Source organism: Zosterops lateralis (assembly GCF_965231275.1).
Source record: "Zosterops lateralis genome assembly, chromosome: 16".
NCBI classification, from domain to species: domain Eukaryota; kingdom Metazoa; phylum Chordata; class Aves; order Passeriformes; family Zosteropidae; genus Zosterops; species Zosterops lateralis.
This window is the reverse complement of record NC_139776.1, coordinates 9,408,878-9,424,718: the sequence shown is the minus strand read 5'-3', so window position 1 is coordinate 9,424,718 and position 15,841 is coordinate 9,408,878. Positions and strand designations below refer to the sequence as shown.

General features: G+C 47.1%; 2 protein-coding genes across 2 annotated transcripts in view; one reads left to right on the top strand and one right to left on the bottom strand.

The window, feature by feature from the left end:
- The window catches only part of STK4 (serine/threonine kinase 4), a 45,994-nt gene extending 36,091 nt beyond the window's left edge, over window positions 1-9,903 (bottom strand). Inside the window, exons 1-8 of the mRNA XM_083873538.1 lie at window positions 9,801-9,903; window positions 7,077-7,157; window positions 6,104-6,232; window positions 4,132-4,246; window positions 3,451-3,615; window positions 2,893-3,060; window positions 2,197-2,334; window positions 1,383-1,511 (exon numbers count right to left, since the gene is read on the bottom strand). Of these exons, the coding sequence (XP_083729664.1) occupies window positions 1,383-1,511; window positions 2,197-2,334; window positions 2,893-3,060; window positions 3,451-3,615; window positions 4,132-4,246; window positions 6,104-6,232; window positions 7,077-7,157; window positions 9,801-9,832 (957 nt within the window). The 5' untranslated portion in view covers window positions 9,833-9,903. The remainder of the gene's footprint in view (window positions 1-1,382; window positions 1,512-2,196; window positions 2,335-2,892; window positions 3,061-3,450; window positions 3,616-4,131; window positions 4,247-6,103; window positions 6,233-7,076; window positions 7,158-9,800) is intronic.
- A 73-nt stretch (window positions 9,904-9,976) lies between these two features.
- On the top strand, window positions 9,977-14,321 carry TOMM34 (translocase of outer mitochondrial membrane 34; the record flags this gene model as incomplete). The annotated part of the gene is made up of 7 exons (XM_083873191.1): window positions 9,977-10,091; window positions 10,178-10,277; window positions 10,415-10,567; window positions 11,187-11,347; window positions 11,614-11,758; window positions 12,384-12,510; window positions 13,304-14,321. The coding sequence occupies 7 exons, from the start codon at window positions 9,977-9,979 to the stop codon at window positions 13,400-13,402; spliced, it is 900 nt and encodes a 299-aa protein (XP_083729317.1). The 3' UTR covers window positions 13,403-14,321.
- Window positions 14,322-15,841: the final 1,520 nt, after the last annotated feature.

Genomic DNA, 15,841 nt, shown 5'->3' with positions numbered 1-15,841 from the left:
TCTAGGCACCTCACCTCAGGTGAGACACTCATGTTTTGTTCTCAGGAGGAAGTTCACGTTCTTTATGTGACCATGGCCTTACTGATCTGTGTTAGTGTTAGAAGGAAAACACAAAGGTATTGCACATCAAGCTCTAATCTCCATCTCAAGGTCATGGAAAGAGAGAAGTCATTTCTCCACATTCTGGTGTCCCCAGCATTTTACCTGTTGTGCCAAGAGTGTCTATATAATTTACTTCCCAAGCTCAAAACCAATAGCAAGAGAGGAGAAAACTACACAAGATGTTAATAGAGGAGAATTAATTTTGTGTGGAGTGGAGTGAGTGAGTGAGTGGAAGTAATAAATCTGTTAGCTACACATCATTTAACAAAGGACTACATCAGAAGTTTCCACAGCACTTGGGAAATGTTTGGGAAGCTTTTCTGCTAGCAGACACAGAGTAGAGAAGCTTCAGGAAAACACACACCAAACAGAGAGGACTCCACTACATAGACAGCACCTCTCAGCATTGTGACCCCAGATCAGCCAGAAACGAGGAGGGGATGGCAAAGACAAAACTCAGGGTAGGGACAGTACTTGTAGAATTGACATCATGGCAACATGACCAATAAAGTTACTTCCACACTGAATAAATAGCCAGTCCTGGACTGCAAAACCAGATGCACAACGTGTTGAGCACAGATACTGTGGACCATGCTGCTCAAGTGCCACCCCTGAGCAGGGCTGGCACACAATGCCTTGTGTTGCCCATTTCATTTATTCAGGCTGGAGCAGGCAGACGCTCAAAAACCAGCTTTCAACATGCTTCCCAAATTCACATGCTGTAACCACTGAAACAAAGAGCCAAACTGAAATTCACAGCAAACCCTGAGCACTTCCCATGCCCTCACCTCAGGCTTCTGTCGGTTGCTCTTGTGCAGAAGAAAGTTTCTATAAGGGATGTTCTAAAGCACAATAGTAAAACAACACAACAGACTTATATCACAGTGCATCAGAGATGATATCATTATTCTACACGAGGAGAACAGTCTAAGACCTGAATCTACAATGAAAAAATCCTCACTACTGCATAAATAGAATAATCCAACTGGGAAAATGAGTCAAGTCTTCTGCATACAGCACTTTGTAGCCCCACTCAATCCTAGCTCTCAAGGTACACTATAAGGTGAACAGTACCCCACACAGGCTGCCTGTCCCACTCAAATACAGCTTGAGCAGGGACCAAGCATCGGGTTACACAGTCATAAAGTAGCAAACTCCAGAGCTAAGTCAAATCCACTGGCAATTGGACAAAATATTGCAAAAACAAAACCCAAAGCAGTTAAGCCTTATGAAAGGAGCAAGAGTTTGGACTTTGCACACTGCTGCTATTAAATACTCACTGAATTTTCTTCATCCTCTTGGTCGAGCTCACGCTGTTGTGCCTCTTGGCGTTTCAGCTTGATGTCCATTGCTTCATTGATCAGGTCCCGCAGGATTGATACCCCTTTGGCACTTTTAACAAATGGATGCTGAGAAATATTTTAAAAACAAATAAGCACTGCATTCAAAGCAGGATAGAACAGTAAAACACTGTTACTATAGCCTAATTCAAATCAAATTAAGGTTTAACTCAAAACATTACTAAAATAAAGATCCAGTTCTTCTGTTTGGCACAGGAGGCAGACCTTCCACTCTCCAAACAAGACCAAGCTCCAAGGGCACAACTGATGTGAGACCTTGGGCTCATTCACCTCCCACAGCTCTTCTTACTTCTTTCCTTAGCTTAGTTGTCAAGAACCAATTACACAGACCATTACCAGGCTTGGAACATTCTGAGCAACCACTTACATTTAGCCTGCCCTGTTTTGTGTTTTAAGAGACAGTTTCTTGGCAGTGCTGGTGGGAATTCGAAAGTAAAACAACAAATCCAAAGCAAAAAAAACCCAAAAAAACCAGCAAACCAACAAAACAACAAAAGCCAAAACAACAAAAACAACCCAGAGAAGACAAAGGAAGTTGAAGTCAGACTGGTTCTTAGAGAAGAACTGAAAAGTTGAAGTTGAGTGTGAGATTTTTGAAATGAGTTATTAAAATGTAAAATCTGTAGTGAGCAGGAGCAGCAAGAAACGAAACCAACATCTCAAGAGGCACAGAGCATAGTCTACCCTGGGCAAGCCTCCCCCAGAGCTGATGCTCCCCTAAGAAAAGGCAGACCTGCAGCAGCTGTGTTGCAGTGGCTCTCTGCTCTGGGCTCTTCACCAGACACTGCTTCACAAAGTCTGTGAAATTGTCCGACCACAGCTCTGGCTTCCGGAATGTTGGAGGTGGATTGGTAGGAATCATGAAAATTGCCTGAAAGCAGAAGAGTATTTCACATTTCCACAACAGAGCTTAAAACCAACAATTTAACATAAATAACATCCAAACACATGCTGGTAACTAACGAACAGTGGACCTTTCAGGGTGCTGCCTCTGAGGAGTTTGTGCCAATATTACACACAAACCTGCTCACAGGGTTCAAGTAGCAGGAAAACACTTTTCTCACTAAGTGCTCATACCTGGCTGAGCCATTATGTGCCCCAAAAGTGTGAAATTGACATTTTTCAGTCTTTAAAATTTGTGCCTGCATTTAAAAAACCACCAAAATCCACTTTAGATAATCCAGCTGAAAATCTTTCATGTCCAACACAGAGTGTCAGCTATGTCTTAACAGAAGAGGATTGTGATTTTTTTTATTCCCATGCAGATTCTTCCTGACAAAGACATGTGTTTAATTTAATCGACAGTACAAAAGCAGAAAACAACTTGTTCTATACATTAAAAGCAAGATTGCATGCTGATATGTGATTCAGCCACCTATGATATCAAACCTTTTTCATTTAGCAATACCTTTAAGGCCACAGTCCTTACCCTCATGGGATGAATATCTGCATATGGTGGCTTTCCCTCAGCCATTTCTATTGCAGTGATTCCCAGGGACCAGATGTCTGCCACACAATTATACCCAATTTCCTGAATCACTTCTGGAGCCATCCAAAACGGGGTCCCTATGACTGTGTTCCTCTTTGCCATGGTGTCCTGAGGAGAGAAGGATAAAGATCCAGACAACGGCAACTGTATGAGCCATGAACAGTCACTAATGAATTATCACCATAATTATCTTGCAGGCACGCACATTATTAGACACAGCAAGACTAGAATACGCAAGTCTGCAAAGAACAATTAAAATGTGCTCACAGAACTTAAAAGTATCATAAAGAAAGCAGCAAATGCTATTGCAAACCATTACTTAGCTGTAACGGCTTCCACAGAGGAAGATCTAATCTGCTGTTGGTTTAGCATCTCACATTGATGCAAAGTGCTAAAAAGCAGCTATGAACAATTTGTCAACCTCCTCAATCCCATCACACTCCCACAAAGGTCAAAAAGATAAACTGAAATGTACACAGCCACCCTGGTGTTACTTACTGTAAGCTGTCCTGCCACTCCAAAATCAGCAAGTTTAGCATGCCCCTCTGTATTTAGCAATATATTTCCAGCTTTGATGTCCCTGTGTATTTTCCTCATAAAATGCAGGTACTCGAGTCCTTTCAGCGTCGACTGCACTATTGTAGCAATTTCCTCCTCTGTGAGCTGAAGAAGGGAAGAGTTACTGCCAACATACCAGTGGCTGAGACACAGCACCACTGTGCTTTGGTCTGTGTTTTACTAAGAGTCACTAACTGCCACTTAATTGCCTTCATTAAAGGTTGCCATACCAGTGGGGAATTAGTTATGGAGTTACAGCATTATGTAGCAGAATGAGATCACAACCAGCATAAATATATATACACAACCACATTTCACATGCCATAACCCTTTCTCAACTAGTAATTCTTATCCTGCAATAACCAAAGTAAGGCAAAGTAGGGTCTTACTTGGAATCAAAACACACCAAAAACTGCTCCACCAATTAAATTATCCAGATAACCAAAACTCAATGTAATCAATTTTCTCATTTTCAGAGGAACAAAAGGACCTGCATCTCAAGTTATGGTCAATGGTTGTGTCAGGCACTGAACACTGAGAATTGTGTCCTAACTACTCAGCTTCCTTGAGCTGCTGGACACCCATATCTCCACCCATACACTCAAAGGAGAAAGGACATACAGTTTTATTTCGTAACCGAATAATGTCAGACACGGATCCAGCCCCGCAGTATTCCATGACTATCCACAGGTCTGTGTTCTTAAAATAGCTGCCGTAGTATTTCACCACATGAGGACTAGGAAAAAAGGATAAAACCAAGGGTCAAACACCAGTAACCAGCATCACTGAATGATCCCAATACACTGCAGAGACCCTCATTTTAGAAACTTGGTGCTGAAGTGCCACTGAAACCCAGATCAGAGGTATTCCAGAACACCCCAAATTCTGCACAGGGCTCCCCGGTCCTGCCAAGCCTGTTCCCACAGCAGGGCTCATATGACCTGCCAGTAAGTCACTCCAGGGAGCTAAACTGTCCAACAAATCCCACGGAAATAAGGCGTGATTAGCCTTCAGTCTGGTTCAGCTTCCTGAACCAGGTTACTGCAGGGTCACTGCTGGGGCAGGACAAGGGAATGGGAAACAGGCCACAGCAGTCCCTGATAAAGCTTCTGCAGAACATTTGCAAACAAAGGGAAACATTAAATAAAGTCCACAATCTGCTGGAAAATAGCTATCATGCTCATTGAGACAAATGTTCCCCTGCTACCACATGAACCTTCTTGTCTCTTCAGTTTAGTCCAGGATATATTTTAGGATCTCAGCACAACCTAAGACTCTGTCTCAGCTATCTGGCTGCCCAAAAAGCAAACACCTTGTAAAGTACAGTGTTCAGAAAACCCACGTGTCCTCTGGAAAACGTTAAGCAGAAACTAACAGAAAGACTCTCCCTTATTTGATGGGAATGGAGCTAAGGAACAAAAGTGTGTTTAATCTATTCCCTGCTGAACATTTTCTAACAAAAAAAACCTTGAAAACTAGCAAGTCAGTCACACTGCACGGTGTCCCTTAATGCTTGCACAGAAAATGTGATGCTCCAGTGATTCACTCCCTCTGCTGTTCACAACTGTAAGGTCTCACTTTCGAGCTTACAAAAGGCTTACAAAACTAATATTTAATTTTAGAGAAAGTAGAAATGCACTTCAAGTCACACAGTAAGATTTTTCAGGAACAATTTCTTTTCAAGGTACATTCTACTGCCTGCCCCTAAGTCATCTTCATTTAACTACAATGAGAGTGGAATGCAATAGAGTAAGTGACTGGGACCACAGTTTTATACTGCTCACGTAATTTATTTTAAATGGCTTTCCACACAGGAAGTCCTTCCAAGTAGTGTTTCCTAAGCCCTAAGATTCATAATACCAGAGAAATGAGTGTATTTTAAACCTTCAGGCTTGGAATTTGAGAAGGTCTTCCCTACCCAGAAGCTCTTCACTGGCTAAATCACTGCAGCATCTTTTCCTATAAAAACGTGCACATAGGGGGACAACCATCAGCCCAGAGAGCTGCCAGCAGGTTATTCTGAGGATGCTCAGCTCAGCAGACAGCTTGTACTGCAGCAGAGCCTGCACAGGCAGAACAAGACCAGGAAGGACAGTCCTGCCACCCAGGCAGGTGACAGCACCGAGCTTGTGCACATGCAAGAGCAGTCATGCATTAGTGGCTCTCACCCATGTGCCCTTTAAAAAAGGAACAAAAAAACCCGCCTTCTAACAGTTTTCTAGGCCTTGCTGGGAAGCCAGCAGCCCCGTGGGAGCTGCTGTTCAGCACACACACAGGCAAGTTCCCTCTGTCCAAGAAGCGACGGTGCCTGGGCAGCGACTGTTCACACGCTTGGCTCAGCTGGCAGTGAGTGCAGGGTCACCCCACACAGCTCAGTGCTCTCTCCTGCTGCAAGCTGCATCTCTGCTGTCTTACCTTTCACTACCCAAATGGTCAGCTAAGGAGACTCAGTTGATGTGAGGCAACTCAGTTGTACAAGTCCAGCCTTTTAAAAAACATTTAAGGCAACATCGTGGCTTTTATTTGATTAAATGCCAGGGCACAGGTGATATTTTTCCTTGCATCCCAATAAGGGGTTTTGCAGTGCACTTACCTGTCACATTGCTGCATTATGGATATTTCCTTTATGATCTCCTGCAGGTCAGATTCCACAGGAACTTGTTTAATGGCAACAACTTGACCCGTTTCTTTATGGATGGCTTTGAATACGCTGCCATAAGAACTAGAAAACAAAACATTGAACAAGCACTGAATATAAAAATGCAAATGTTATGGCTTTGCATTTTATGAGTGTAACCATCAGGTAAAACATTAACTATCCTTTTATTAAAAATATTTTGTATTTTAATGTAAATAATCAGCCCACTAACTTCTAAGCATTGTAATACAAATAAGTCAGCACACTGAGACAGTGAGGAAAGAGCACACCATCATTACACTGACCATAGCTTTGGAATGGCCTTTTGCACAAATTCAACAACTAAAATTCTCTTTTTCCAGCACAGAGTACAAGCTGAGCATCAGTAAGAACCACAACTCTGGTCAGAGAGGTTTGCTTGTTCCTGTCAGATATCATCATTCTTATTTCCAACTTCTTTACTTACAGCAGCCAGGCAGATTTACAACTCAGTCTTTTCAAACTAACTGCTTAAGGCAGTGAACATGTCACTCCTGGAGTGTTCCCAGGCTGCTCTGCCTCACCAACAGGCACAGTGTCACTGAAGCTCACATCCACCAGGAAGATCTTCCACAAGAGGTACCAGGGATGAACTACAAAATCTCTTGAGCTCCCACAGAGCTCTACCAACTCCACGCTGGAATTTTTCAAGAACTTTTTAACTCTCTACTGCTGACCCATAACCTGCTATTTGGATTAAGACACTGCATTCTTGGGAAACAAATTCCTTATTCTGTTATTAACCAAACACTGTCTCTATGTTGGTAGCTACCTTTCAGAAACAGGACCATGCCAAAAGTGAAACATCAGAGTCCACTGAACACACCCCCCTTACACAGATGTGTTCCTGGAAAAATGTACATTAGACCCACTGGAACACAACACATACCCTTCTCCAAGCTTCTCCAGGACATCAAATACTTCTTCAGGCTGTTTGGTTAAACTGTCTTCATCTAACTTCTTCAGCTGCCTGAATAGGTAAGAAGAGAGAAACTATTACGTTTAATTTTATGGCAGTTTGGGCTCTGCTGAAACAGAAGAATAAATAGCACTTAAACATAAAAAAGGTTTGGGATGAAGTAAATTGATTATGAAGTTTATTTCACCTGATGAGGAGACTGAATATTATCACCAATAGGCAAAGAACAGCAAAGCAAAGGACTGGGACCAACAGCAAAGAAGGACTGGGAATTACAAAGACTAGAATGTGAGCAGGCACACAAATCTACAGCTCCTCTTGGCAGAAATCAGTTTCAGGATCTCTATGCTGGTGGTCACATCTCAGCGTGGCAGAGTCTTGAAGCCATTGAACATACCTGCTAAATTTCATTATCTGGAATGGAAGGATACCTACCAAGGCTATAACAAAGGGAACATCATCTCCCCTGATGCTTAGAGCATGTGTGGAATACATTTGTTGGGAGGCAGGAGGCAATACTGCTCTCATCTCTACATTTCTAACATCAAAACTTCAGATCTTAACGTCATGGGCCTGGACCTAGACTAGGAAAATTCGATCAGGTAAAAGGAAACTGCATCTGATTCTCAGGATCTTAATGCCATCCCTCTTAACTGTATGGCTAATAAGAGTCAGCTGAAGTAATTTCTAGGAATAAAAACCTGCCATGGGCAGTGATTCTTCACGTGCCCCCCCCATTCCCCCAGTACAGCTTTTAGGGAGATCCCAGACACAAAGCAACAAGAAGATCAATCATATTTGTTTGAGTGTACACTGGAGAGCTGTTCACCAAACCTCCTGAAACAGCTAAGGACTACATAACAAAAAGGTCTGAAAACAGTATTTGATTGTCAGTGGTAAGAGTATCCAACAGCTCACAAACAAGTGCTCTTTCATTTTCACATGAACTAAAAAAAACCCTGAAACAACAATAAACAAAACCAAAAACCAGCCAACAAAACCCCCTCCGAGCTCCCTAAACCAGCTCATGCAAGTTTTTTAAACACAGAAACTTAAGAGTCTCAGAGTTTTTAGCACTGACTGGTGTTTAAAGTAAAACACTCGTGGCTGCCTGCAACTGCAAATTACTCCTGAAAGCTCTAAGAGACATAGAAATTCTAATTTTTATACTAAATATATAAACTTTTTACCCATTTTTTTCATAAACAGAGTGAAAAACCATTAATTGACCCCGGGCTGTTATGGTCATGTACAAAAGCCACATGGGAGGAGCAGCTCACGCATGGGGCACATACAATGGCTTCCTGAAGCAGAGGAAACACTATATAGAAGCAGACTCAGGAAGTGGTGAAATACTGAAAGTAACTGCTAGCTTCCCCGCTCAGATAAGCATTAAACAGAATTTACTTGTCCCTGTGAAAATGGAGAGGAATGAAGATGTGGGAAAAGGGGGAAAACAAGTAATACATGCTCCAGAAAATGCATAAACCACCATTTCCAAGGAGCCCAAAAAGTGGCGACGCAAGAGGCAGACGCCCCTTGCTAAAGTTGAGGCCTAAATTCTACTAGTATATAAGAAAAAAAAGAAAAGGCTTTTCATATACCCAAACACAATAACCAGACAACTACTGCACTTGCAGCAAACAGCCTAATTTCTGCTACAGACCAGGAGCCCGATTATTCTGCATTGTCCTGTTTGATGGAGTGCACTCACTGCCGTTCTCCTGGGTGTTTACACCACACAGACCTAACACCAACACAAACTCAACCTCACCTCTGTTGTTTTTCAGATCTAATCTTCATCACCTGCCCCGTAACCATTGGCATAAGCAATTATAGAATAAATAGAATAAAACCAAGGTGGGTTTTTTTTTTTTTTTTTTGGTTTTTTTTTTGGTTTGTTTTTTTTTTTTTTTTAAGAGAATATCCATCACTGTTTAACCAAACGGGCCAATGCCACAGGGGACCAGCGCCAGCGGCTTCCTTTGTTCGCAGCCGAAGCGCTCCGGGCCCAGCTGGGGAGCGCTGATAGCAGTCTGACACTGACACTTCACTCCTGCTGCCGCCGGGCTCCTGCTCTGCCCTGCAACCCGGCCCGGCCTGGGGGCCCGAGATACGGACTCACGGCTTGGTGCGGGGTCGCCCCGAAAGCCCCGAGGGCCGGGGCTCGATGTGCCCGGTGTGCCCGCTGTCCCCGGTGTGCCCGCTGTCCCCGGTGTGCCCGGTGTTCTCGGGCACGGCGGCACTGCCAGGGCTGGGCACCGCACCCGGACACGGCACCGGCAGCATAGACCCGCACAGAACTCCCCCAAGGAGAGATGCCATGGGAGAACAAGTTACGGGGCTTTGTCACCCCAGTGGGGCGGTGAACACCCCAGCACACGGCGAACACCGCGGTCCCCGGCGGGAGCTCCGGCAGCAGCGCGGGCAGCGCCTTCTCCCTCACAGTGTTCCAGCTGAGGCGGCTTTCCCCACCGGAGCGGGGCTGTCCCAGCGGGGACCTGCAGGCTCTGCCCGGTGCCCCGCGATTGCTGCCCCCGGCCCCGCGGCTCGGGGCAGCAGCAGCGCCCCGGAGAACGGAGGGGGCCGGAGCTCGGCACGCCCGCAGCCCCAGTCCCGGCGCCGCGGCCCCAACAACCCCGCTGAGCCGGGCCGGAGCATCCCCGGCCCCGGCCGGACACACCCCGCGCTTACCGGCGCGGGTTCCGCAGCTGCACGGTCTCCATGGCGGTCTGTGGGCGCTCCCGGCCCGCCCCTCAGCGCCCCATGGCCCCGCTCGCCGCCGTTTCCGCCCGCCGCCGGATGCCAGCGGTGAGCCCCCGCCCCGGGCCCGGCGGGCGGGAGGGGCCTGGCGCGGCTTCCCGGGCGCGATGGCCGCGTCCCCCGGAGCGCTGCGCCGGGCCGGCAACGAGGAGTTCCGCCGCGGGCAGTACGGCCCGGCCGCACAGCTCTACTCGCGGGCGCTGGAGCAGCTGGAGGCCGCAGGTAGGGCGGGCACGGCCCGGGCGGTGGGGCGGGCGGGGCTCCCCTCAGTCCCCTCAATCCCGGCTGACCCGCCTGTGCCCGCGCAGGGGATGCCGCCACCGAGGAGCGCAGCGTGCTGCTGGCCAACCGCGCCGCCTGCTACCTCAAGGACGGTGCCTGCAGCCTCTGCGTGGCCGACTGCACCAGGTGAGCGGCGCTGGGGCCGGGGGGAGCGCTCAGCCCCTTGTCCCGGCTCGGCGGGGCGGGCCCGGAGCGCGCTGGCTCACAGCGCCCCGGCGCTCTGTCCCCTCTGTGTCCCCCCTCTGTCCCCTCTGTCCCCCCAGCGCCCTGGAGCTGGTCCCGTTCGGGATCAAGCCCCTCCTGCGGCGGGCGGCGGCGTACGAGGCGCTGGAGCGGTACCCGCTGGCCTATGTGGACTACAAGACGGCGCTGCAGGTGGATTGCTCCGTGCAGGCGGCGCACGATGGGGTCAACAGGTAAAGGAACGCCGCCAGCACCGTGTTCCCAGCACCGAAAGGCTCAGGAATACGGCAGCCGGTGCTGCTGCTCGGGCCGTGCTCGTTCCTGCTGCCCCGGCAGGACCCAGCTGGTCCCAGGGCACACCAGCGGAGCAAGGCCTGGCCCTGCTCCCTGTGCCTGTTTGTACCTGTGGCTCCTTTCAAGGTGCTGGCTGAGCTCTGGGAATGATTTTTGTGGGACTTGTTTTTGCTTTGCTCAGTGTCTGGTTTAAAGGAAATAATGAACTGAAGTTCAGTAGCCTATCCTTCAAGCCTCCCCATGTTTACTGTGTTTACAGGCTGCTGTAGTTCTGTTCTCCCTCTGGTGCCCTCTGCTTCACTTCATGCCAGACCAAGGAGTGAGGTGCATGTCTCTTGCTCACCTGAGCAGTCACAGCCCCAGCCCATGTCCTGTTGTATTTTTAGCCCTGCTGATGTGAAGATAATCTTCTTACAAATGTCCTGTCTGTAGAATGAACCTAGCTGAGATGCATGTAAAGAAATCAGCAGACAGAGAGATGCTGTTCTTAATACACAAGGCAGGTTAAAAGTGACCATCCAGCCAACAGCCAGGGTAATTGGGAGCTGTCTCTTGCAGGATGACTAAAGCCCTGCTGGAGAAGGATGGTGTGAACTGGCGTCAGAAGCTCCCTCCAATCCCCACAGTGCCTGTTTCTGCCCAGACGAGGTGGAGCATTCCTTCTGCCCAGGCCCGTGGGGCAAACACTCCTCCTGCAACTGCACCGCAGGGAGAACGAGGTGGGAAGGTGCCCTCAGGCTGGGCAGAGAGCCCTGCAGCTCCCAAGGGTGATGAACAGGAGAGCTGCCACACCTGCTTGGTGTGTTTGCACCCAGGGCCGAGGCCTGGAGAAACCTGGCCTGGTTCTGCTGCAGCCTTTTTGGTTGATGCTGGTTCCTTTGATGTCTCTGTGTCTTGCCTCTGGTATGGGGATATTTGTTTTCTGTGAGGCTGTGGTATTCTTGTTGGTTTTATAGAGTTCTGTATCCTTTCACACCATTTCTAGATGAGACTGCTGCTGGCATGGAGAGAGCTAAAGTGCTTAAGGAAGAAGGAAATGAATTTGTGAAGAAGGGAAACCATAAAAAAGCAGTTGAGAAGTACAGTGAAAGTTTAAAGCTCAACAAGGAATGTGCAACTTACACCAACAGGTATTGTTCAGCTCTTTGCCTAACTCCTGGCCCTATATAAAAGCCACCATGGTACTTCCTGGTAGGACTGTTGAATGTTTGCTCCCAAACTAATGAATAAAACAAAACCACCCCCTCAGGGTCACCCCAAGTGCTGCTCCCTTGTAGTATAACATTCTTTGATCAGGTACTACAGAATCCCTTGGAGACACTCCCCTCTGAGCTGCCAAGGGATTTCTCCCTTGGCTGCTTTGTCTGACAGGACTAGGGTATGTTGAGTGGTCTCTGCTCTCCTACAAACCACAAACTGCAGACTGCTGTTCTTAAACACTCAGAGTACTTCCAAGGCAGTTGCAGCAAGCAGAGAATGTGCTGCTCTGGCAGAGGCAGGAACCTGCATCCTCGAAGTGTGAGTGCAGGTTCTTCAGCTTTAGAGCAGGTTGCTTGAAACATCTTCCTTTTTGTTTCTTTGGGAAACCGTTTCCTTTTTTTCCTCCCTGTAAATGAAACAAACTTGAGCTCAAGAAGTAAGAAGGCACAACACATGGGGATGGTTTTGGAGTCCAACTTTGTGCTGCTCTGTGTGTTGTGGCAGGAGGTGCTGCTTTCAGCCCAGGGTCTCTAAGCAGGTGTGTGTGTGTTGCAGAGCTCTCTGTTACCTGACCATGAAGCAGTACAAGGAAGCAGCACAGGACTGCACTGAAGCTCTGAAGTTAGATCCTAAGAGTGTTAAGGCACTCTACAGGCGTGCTCAAGCACTTAAAGAACTGAAGGTAAGTCGGGAGTTTCTGAAGGGCTTTAGGCTGGGACTAGATGGCTGCTGATGCATGATCAGAGCCAGAGATACCCTTTAGGGCTTGTTTCTGTGCTAGACAACATCTGCCACCAGACCTTTAAGGACTAAGAGTCAGACATCACACTTTGCCATTTGAATCTCATGAGTTTGTCAGCATCAGGTCCTGGTTCTAGAGATGCTGAAGGTGACTGTTTCTGACAGAATCACAGAACATGCTGAGTTGGAAAGGGCCCACAGGGGGATCCTTGAGTCCAGCTCCTCACACTGCACAGCACCACCCCCAGCAATGACACCCTGGACCTGAGAGTGTTGTCCAAACACTTCTTGGACTCTGTCAGGCTTGGTGCTGTGACCAGATCCCTGGGGAGCCTGTTCCACTGCCCACCTACCCTCTGGGTGAAGAACCTTTTCCTAATACCCAAACCTCCCCTGACACAACTTCAGGCCATTCCCACAAACCCTATCCCTGGTCACCACAGAGACCAGTGTTACACTGAGCTTTTATTTTTGTCTCATTAGAAATTCTGGACTCAGTGCTGGAGTACATACTGCATTGGTGTTGGACTCAGAACCCACTTGAGTGATGAAATTATATTCTCAGCCCTAGTTTGAGCATGTTTTAGAACAGCTACATCAATGCCAGTGCTTGAGCAGTTACAGAGAGGGAGTCACAGGCTCAATTGTGCTGTGTTTGCCTCTGTTGCTGGGTAGTAGTTCTGCCTTAGACTGCCTTTTTAACCACTAACCCTTAAAAAATACTCTCTTTCCAGGATTACAAATCAAGTATTGCCGACATCAAGAGCTTGTTGAAAATTGAACCAAAGAACACAGCTGCACTGAGATTACTGCAAGAACTGAACAGAGCCTAGGGTAACCAAGCAACAAGGAAAGCTTTCTCCCTTCTGCTGTTGATACAGGGACCAGTCAATGCAGGATTGGTGTTGAAATTTATCTTCCAGTGCTGCTGAGATCTAAGAGGTTCTGTACCAGCACAGTGATTGTTAAGACATAATCTGTACCAAACTCTGTTAAGCTGGCTCTATGATCATGCATGGTTTTAATGCCCCTCCCAAGAGGCATTTAGGGTAATTTTCCTGGTTGAAGTCAACTTGGCTCTAACTATTGGCCTCAGGGACTCTTTACATGTTGGCTAAGATGCACAGGAAGTGGCTGTTCCTGTCTGAAGAGCTACAAACAGAGGGGCTTTAGTCCTTTTTCAGGTGACAGTTTTGCTGCATTTGTGCTGCTATTACTGAAAGAAAGTCGCTGCAAGTTGCCAGAGCACCACATACCCTTCTTGTGACAGGGGCACAGTTACTTGCACAGGGCCAAGCTTGTTCCCTCCCCCTTGATGCCTGCTGGCCCTCAGCTGGGTTCTGCTGCTTAGTGTGGCTGGGCAGATGTTTACAGTAGCAGCTTTCTTTAGTTATTCTGCACATTTAAGAAAACAGCAGCAAGTTAAGCCTGCCTTGTTACACTGTGCACTATTCTTTCAGATTCTGGGTGCTTGGGGATTTTGCAATGGTTTTTTGTCTTTTTTTTTTTTTTTTTTTAAGAAAACAACTTTAGCTCCTCTGTGCCTTTTGGAGCAGTTGCTGTGGGATGTTACAGGGAGGAAAATATGCAGTAACACCCCAGCTGACATCTGGCTTTACTACTTCAATGCATGTTTAAATTTCTCCTGATCTGGTATTTATGGCACTGAGTTTAAATGGTAGAAAAAGCGATAGCTTGAGTTACTCTGTGAACTGTTAAAACCCATTCTCATTAAAGCCATGTTTATTTTCACTGTAGGACTGTGTTTTTTGTGATGGATGGAACAGGGGAAGGGAAACACTTGTTTAACCACTTCATTCTATCCCCTCTGTTTGTCAGAGGACTTCAAACACTGCACAGGGCCTTGCTCTTTCAGACAATGACCTCAGCTCATGGCTGCCATTAGAGTTTAGAGAACCAACTCATAACACAGACCAGGAGACAGAAGCAAGCCGTTAGTCAAGGTTCAAAAACATCTTTGTTTCCCATCTTGTCTCTCCCAGCAGTGTTTCAGGTAGGCACCCTGCTGAATTGAATATAGAGAGCAATCCCTTTAATGCCATTGAAGACAAAGTCTTCTTACCTTAGCCTGACATAAACCAGCTTTTTGTAGGTCCCAGGGGTGTACTCCATCAGCTATAATGGGCCAGGGCTTGGAACAAGTCCTCCCTGAGGGGCACAAATTGCTCCATTCACTCCATTTCTGTTTCTAAGCATGGCAGCTCCATTGATCCCACAGCCAGCCCTTGCCCAAGCTCTTAGCAGGTGTGATGGATTTCAGGGTGGGGAAGCACACAGCAGTGCATCAATCAGCAGAGAAAGGTCACAGAATCCAGGAGTGGGACTGCCTCCACTTGATTAAAAGCTATCCTTTTGGCAGCCCTGCTGTTACCTGAGTGGCAGATACCTGCACTTCTCAAGAGCAGCTCATTACAGCACCCCTAAGCAGCAGCAGTCATCATCTCCTTCCCCTCAAAACAATTTTGTTTGTGCCTAATACTGAAGATTTCCCCAGCAATAGCACCAGGTGGATGAAGGACATGCAGAGCAACAAGAAACTACTGCAAACTCAAGGTCAATTCTGTTCCTGTCTCCCCTTCTGCTCCTGCTGAGGTGCTGCTGTCTGTGCAGGACACTATCCCAGGTGGGCAAAGATAGTGCTGGTCACGGGGCAACAGAGAGGGTTTGGCACAGGGATATACCTTCATCTGCCCCATTCAAAAAGAGCAGCTGTTCCAGTCTGAGACTCCAGACTCATTTGCATTGCTGCCTCAACTCCCTAAAGCCTCAGGCCTCACCAAGGACTGCAGCCAGGGAGCTACTCTGAATAAGTTCTAGTATCATCAGGGATTCAAGTGTCAGCTTCACCTTTTCTGATAATTATTTTAAAACCTCTTGTCCTTGTCCAAATCTTTTCAGAGGCTATTCTGATATCCCTGTGTTCCTGGGCCCCACTTTGCATTCCCTCTGGTTTTAGAGAGGAGGCACCCAGCACAGCCATCTGGTACTGTAGGTGGTGTCACAGGAACACCTGAACTGCCCTGTTATACCTGAAAAAAGGCTGCAGCCAAGCTAAACAACAGCAGAATAAAGTTTACCTGTATAGCTCCATTCCAGCTCTCCTTATGTGCACTACACTCATGCAAATACATGTTTTTTCTCTCTAGAGACCAAGCAGAAAAGCTTCCAGCTGTGACACTTTGGGAGAAATAACAAATTAGGGTCCTGTATATTATGTGAATTAAGATCCTTTATAAGAATCTCACTCAGAT